This window comes from Egretta garzetta, unplaced genomic scaffold (genome assembly GCF_000687185.1).
Source record: "Egretta garzetta isolate BGI_Z169 unplaced genomic scaffold, ASM68718v1 scaffold66, whole genome shotgun sequence".
Taxonomy (NCBI): Eukaryota; Metazoa; Chordata; class Aves; order Pelecaniformes; family Ardeidae; genus Egretta; species Egretta garzetta.
Genome location: NW_009259856.1, coordinates 581,232 through 587,681, shown reverse-complemented (window position 1 = coordinate 587,681; position 6,450 = coordinate 581,232). Strand labels below are relative to the sequence as shown.

Below are 6,450 nucleotides of genomic sequence, written 5' to 3'. Positions count from 1 at the left end.
CCCGCCCGCCCCGCCGCCTGCTAAGGGGCCTTTGCTGGGGGGCGCTGGGGTGTGCCCCGCCGCCTGCTAAGGGGCCTTTGCTAAGGGGGTGCTGGTACTAGGGTGTGCCCCGCTGCCTGCTAACGTGGGCCTTTGCTAAGGGGGTACTGGGGGTACTGGGATGTGCCTCACTGCCTGCTAACATGGGCCCTTACTGGGACGTACTGGGACGTGCCCCACCGCCTGCTAAGGGGCCTTTGCTAAGAGGGTACTGGGGGTACTGGGATGTGCCTCACTGCCTGCTAACATGGGCCCTTACTGGGACGTACTGGGACATGCCCCACCGCCTGCTAAGGGGCCTTTGCTAAGGGGGTACTGGGATGTGCCCCACTGCCTGGTAACATGGGCCCTTACTGGGACATACTGGGACATGCCCTGCCACCTGCTAAGGGGCCTTTGCTAAGAGGGTACTGGGGGTACTGGGATGTGCCCCACTGCCTGCTAACATGGGCCCCTACTGGGACATACTGGGACGTGCCCCGCCACCTGCTAAGGGGCCTTTGCTAAGGGGGTACTGGGGGTACTGGGACGTGCCCCGCCGCCTGCTAACATGGGCCCGTACTGGGACATGCCCCGCCGCCTGCTAATGTGGGCCTCTGCTAAGGGGGTACTGGGATGTGCCCCACTGCCTGGTAACATGGGCCCTTACTGGGACATACTGGGACGTGCCCCGCCGCCTGCTAATGTGGGCCTCTGCTAATGGGGTACTGGCATGTGTCCCACTGTCTGCTAATATAGGCCCTTACTGGGACATGGCCCACCGCCTACTAACGTGGGCCTTTACTGGGCTGTACTGGGACGTCCCCAACTGCCTGCTGATGCCTGTGAGCCCCTTTAAAAAGGGCTCCAGGCGCTGGCTTGTAACCGCAAGCAGGCAAATGATCCAGTAGCCGTTCTCCATCCTAGGCAGCTAAAAACTGGCTCTAGTATTTGTCAGGTTTCAAGTGCTCTTATTAAATAGTGACTGAATCCACAGGCTTGGCAGCAAAAACTGCCATGACTTATTTATGAGCTTAACTGAAATGGGAGAAAAATGTATTTTTTTAAGTTACTACTCTGGGTGAAACTCAATTCTTAGCAAGGCAGGAATGACGGGAATCAAAGATCTGAAACGTGCTGTACGTACCTGCATGGCTTCGATGTTGATAACGTTGTAAGATAACTCCTCTGGTCTAGTCAATGCAGCGTGTCTTGATTAAAAAGATGAAAAGAGTGCTTAATCTCATGGCGACATACAAATAAGCTATAAAAATCAGATTTTGTGAGGTTCCTGTAGGCATCAAGTTTGGACAATGCCCCTGTTCCTACTAGGCAAATTAACGTATTGACCCCGGTTTGGAGACTTTTCCCTTAGATTTTTTTATGCTAAGTGTAGAACAGCAGAATCTCTGTGGTTGAGATTAAAAGTAGGTAAAAACATTCTGCAGAAATGATGTAACAAAAAGTCTCATTACCCTTGTCCTCCTTTCCAGGAGGGGCCACAGTGTTCAAGCCTGTAGGGCTCATCATCTCCAGCAGGTCTGTTCTTATCTCCCAAATATGTACGTGTATTTGGGGCAGAGGAGAGCTAAAAGGGCTGAAGGGCAGGCTGGCTGCTGCAGGACAGGACTAAGCACAGATTGTCACCTGCAGCTGACTGCCAGCATCACTTGGAGGCTGCGCACCACCGGAGACAGCACTAAGGGAAATGGCTCTCCTTGCTGACAGCCTTAATAAAAAGATCAAGCCAGGGAAACTGCTCCTCTCTTGTTCCTGCAGGGACCATCTGGACCAGGATAAGAAAATGCTAAAACCCCTGCTATTCTGTCCCTAAAGCTGTTAAAGGCCAGCATCAGTCTCCAGAGCCACCCACGTGGCACTACATCGCAAACCCCAGATCAAGAAGGACTCGAGCATACTCTTCCTCCTCGTCAGTTGTGAACAAATTGAGTCGGAATCCTGTCTCGCTGCCACCAGGTGTCTTGATCTCCAGACCTCCCAGCAGCCTTGCCAAAAAGTTCAGTTCTTCTTTAGCAAGAGGGTTCGGGGCTGTGTTCTCCTGCAGCAAACAGCAACAGGTTCATTGGTCAGGTTACCAAGGAGACGAGGACTGCGATAATTTTTGTGTTTTCTGATATTACGTAAATGTTCTTCAGAGTGATATAAATACATTTCTGCATTGTTAATGGTACAGATTGAGCAGATAACCAGTAATTATCAGCTATGTTTTTAAAATGGTTGCTTGAATTTATAGACCTAGGACAAGATAATTTTCCAGCTAAATCGAACAGCTGAGAAATCTGTACGACCAGCTTTCTGTTTTCTGAAGAGATTAAAATAGGAAGCAAGTACACCATTGCATAAGCCTGTGTGTAAGATTCTTTAGGAAAATGTGCCCTTCCCCTGGCTCAAAAGGGGCTGTGGAGGATTGGATGGGGCTCTGAGAAGAACTAAACAGGCTCCCCCGAGTTTATCCTGTAAGTGCAGACTAAAAAGATGGTTATTGTTTCCCTGAGAAGGGAGATGCACAAAGGGGAAGATAGTGCAACTGTACAGTAAATGATGTGGAGATGACGATATGGGCGTTTCATTCGGTGTCCCCATCTGTTGAGCCATGGAAGCAGAATGTAAGATCTGGTGGACAGGGTGAAACTGCTCAAAGGGAACACTCCCACCACGTGCGACTGGCCGCCCGACTCTCTGACACAGACTGGTTAACCAGCTAACCAGTGATGGGAACAGAACAGCACTGACCTTTGCATGGGATGCCAAGGTTTTGGATGATCCTGACATGTGTGTCTCTACTGGCCGACTAACGCTGTACCTAGAGAGAAGAACACATGAGGAAGAGCAACCTATTACTTGTATGCGATACAGGAACTGGAGGGAGCAGCACAGGATCTAAATGTGATTTTAGGACATTTTTCTGAAGACTGTAGATAACTGAAACGAGAAGTTACAGTTCACCTCTATGAAGTGTTGAGGCATTAACTGTATGAGTGGCAAAGCTGTGAGAAATAACACTGCTTTCACTTATTCTATGAATGGGAACATGACATAAGACAAATATGGAGAAAAGAAAGGATTTCTCAAACTCAGTTAAAATTAAATTACATTTCACTGGATGTGCAGTACCAGATGAGAACACCCTTTACTCACTCTACTGTAGACATAAATCAAACTTTTGCTCTTTCCCACAGCTCTTTATGCACATCTATCCACACGCGCTCTGTTTCAGGCCATCACTTTGTAAAGTAGTCAGGCTGATAATAGTGAGAGGCAAAAATAAATACACGAGGCTGAAGATGTGCTTCTGAACAAATCCATAACCATCAACGCTTACTTCACAATTCTATGTAGGACTTACATATTTGTTCCAAGTTTGAGGACTCTGTCTCCATAAAGATCAAAAGATCCTTCCCTTTGTGGAGTAACATAATTTCCATCAGTGGTGAACTCGGTTCTTTTAACTTCATCTCCATTGCGATTAAACATCCTTAAAAACAAGTCATTATTGAAACATTTAGTACTTTTATTACTGATTTTCAGTGCTTCCTCTGCCTACTGTACAAGAGAAAGGGGAATAAACCCCTATTCTGTATGGTGGTAAATGGATAAATGACTAATAGCTAATTTACTGGAATAGAAAATGCCAAAAACAGCTTAGCATTTCATTGCTGGGTGCCTTAGTCTCAAATCCTGCCCTTTACATTGCACTTACTGGAGGCTCAGCTATCCATGCGACACGAATGACAGTCTAAGCTCGATTCCTATTAGACCTGCGGGACTGACTTCCTCCGTGAGCGGCCATACATGCAAGGCACTGCAAACAGTACAAGCAGCAGTTCAGAATTCACCTGATGAGTCCTGGAACTTCTGTACCCCAAGGAACAGGGCCTGATATTGGCAGCACAAAGCGACCATTAGAGTTTTGCACTTTATCCTTCAGAAAGATAGAGACCTGCAAAAGAATATTCCACCTTCTAGAAACTCAGTTGCATATCTTCTGATATGAATTCTTTGAAGTCTGACCTTGCAGCCTTCCTGCCTAGACTGGGATGGATTTCCTAAAGATTTTGATGGATGTAGAGAGGCTATGATACGGGCCAAAGCCAGTCATGTAGAATTGTGGTCCAGAGGATGGGCACACTGATGTAACATTACAAAAAAAAAGTACTGTTTATGCACTTGAGCGTGATCAATTTATTCAGAGAGTATCAAGCCCCATGACGTCAAGCTCCGGTTCTCACTTTCATATCAAGTTTCTACTAAAAGGAAAAATACACTTATTAACTAGCAAACCCGTACTAGTAGATATTCCTTTTTTGGTAACATTTTAGAATTGAGTATTATTGTAGTAAACGTGCTCAATTTGTAAAATTTTGAAGATTGAAATCACAAGCCCATGAAGATGACTGAAAAGCATAAGTAACAAAGCCAAACTTGCAGTGTAATTACCACAACATACCTTCCTATTCTAGCCCCAAACTCCCTTCTGTTCTTACAGACTAGTTATACTGGGCTCTTACCCTTATGTGCATGTCCTGAAAAAAAACGAGGAGCGTTTGCCTGATGAGCTGAAATTCACCAGCAGAGAGACCGCTGTACGTCTGGAAAAGACAAACCATCATGGAAGGCTTTGCAAGTGCATGCCAAAAACGGTGCGTGTGTGGCAGAGGAAGTAGAAATGATATAAGGGGGGACTACTGGTCATTATCAGTAATGATTATGCGTGACTGAGAGTCTGGTTTAATTTCTGCTGAAGTCAGCGCAGACTTTGATCAGGCTGAATAAGCAATGTATTGATTTAAACTGGGCCAGTAGAAAAGTAACACTTGACTCATAGACGTTTCCCTCTCCAGAAGCCCTTTGGAAACATTTCATGACTTCCCAGGACTTTTAACATTTTCTGAAACCAGTTCCCTTTCGCCGGGACACTCATTCTTTGTCCAAAGAATTACGCGCAGCTACACGAGCAGAAGTTGCTAACCAGGAGGCAAATTTGTTTCCCTCAGGTTAAAAAGAGGGGAAGGTTATTTGGATGGTTCTCTGAGGCTGAGAACATGTCAGCCTCCACACTTGATACGGCACTTGCTGATGTAGTACTTGGTCTCTAGGATTAGCTTGAAAGAGGGGGGAAAAAAAAAAAAATCTCAAACAACACTGTGTGCCACTGGTTGTGTAAGGATTCTTACTTCAATCAACTGTCGGAAAGTTTCGTCCACTTGGTTCAGAATGCCAGGAGCATCATGCACAAAATCCTTGATTGCATCCAGGTGATTGAATGTGACCAGCAGAATGTCTTTGGGCCGAGGGCACAGCAGCACTTGGTATTTGAAAGCCATCGTCATAAGGTCGTACAGCTGCAAAGAGCACAGGGAGATTTTGGTTCCATCACAAGACAGAGCGCGACACTGCTTAGGTAACTTCATGCTGATGTAGAAAGGGACTTGGACACTTTGGCTAGCACCTGCCTGTGGTAAGGAGAACCATTTTAGCTTTGTTTCCTAAGAAAATAAGACCTCTGCAATCACATTGTCAGCCCTCCTCCTGGTCTCTCCAACTGCCTTTACCACCAATTTCAACAACACTGACACCCGGGCAGAGCTCTCACAGGTTATCCCCTTGCTACAATTTTTTTCAAAATTGTCTGCTGGATATGCTGTTTGCAGGCAAAAATTCTAACACCTGCAACTGCGAAATTTTTGTCAATATGGAAATAAATGTGTTTATACACAACCACATGTATATATTTTTAATATATATTAAAAAATCCAATAAAGAATGCTTACTGAACCTCTTCACATCAGACATGTACATATTAAAGCAAAATACTTAGTTCTGAAGTGTCTGATGCTACTGTGGATTTTCCCAAAGCTTCCTTGGCTGAGAACCATTTTTACAAAGAAAGGAAACGGGAAGAGGGCTGTTACAAAATGCTTCTGAATTACAGTGACGTAAAGCCATGTGCTCGTTATCACCATCAGAAGCTTGTGAACGGTAGCACGGACGTGCAGCATAGTCAGGACTAGGCAGAGGGGGCTTTTTTACCTTGTCCATGCTTGCCTGGTTCAGTCTCATGATTGAAGCATGAGCCAGCCGGTCGTAGACTGTTCGCAGAGCTTTCTTGGAATAGAGTTCCTGTGGTTTAAACAGCTCTTCCATAAATTTTTTATTGAACATGGTTGTGATGATGTCATTCATAACTGCAAAGATAAAGAGCTTCTGTTTGTTGCTTCAGGAACAGCACATTCATCTGATTCATTCCACACTGAGAACTTGGACACTGACAGCTGCGAGGACTGACATGAATGCTTACCTGTGAAAACTGGGTACGTGGCCACAAAAGAAAAAGGAGGAGGGACATCATATCCCAATGTCCCAATTTTTCTCCATCCCACAGTGGTCTAAGCGAGCAGCACGATTCCTGCT

The 6,450-nt window shown here is 45.6% G+C and overlaps 1 protein-coding gene across 1 annotated transcript in view; it reads right to left on the bottom strand.

Annotated features, from left to right (window-relative positions):
* The window catches only part of OSCP1 (organic solute carrier partner 1), an 18,543-nt gene that overhangs the window by 7,270 nt on the left and 4,823 nt on the right, over positions 1–6,450 (bottom strand). Inside the window, exons 1-9 of the mRNA XM_035895511.1 lie at positions 6,338–6,450; positions 6,070–6,224; positions 5,214–5,381; positions 4,548–4,628; positions 3,876–3,979; positions 3,386–3,514; positions 2,773–2,842; positions 1,938–2,077; positions 1,166–1,229 (exon numbers count right to left, since the gene is read on the bottom strand). The exon at positions 6,338–6,450 is cut by the window's right edge and continues 4,823 nt beyond it. Coding sequence (XP_035751404.1) covers positions 1,166–1,229; positions 1,938–2,077; positions 2,773–2,842; positions 3,386–3,514; positions 3,876–3,979; positions 4,548–4,628; positions 5,214–5,381; positions 6,070–6,222 — 909 coding nt within the window. The 5' untranslated portion in view covers positions 6,223–6,224; positions 6,338–6,450. The remainder of the gene's footprint in view (positions 1–1,165; positions 1,230–1,937; positions 2,078–2,772; positions 2,843–3,385; positions 3,515–3,875; positions 3,980–4,547; positions 4,629–5,213; positions 5,382–6,069; positions 6,225–6,337) is intronic.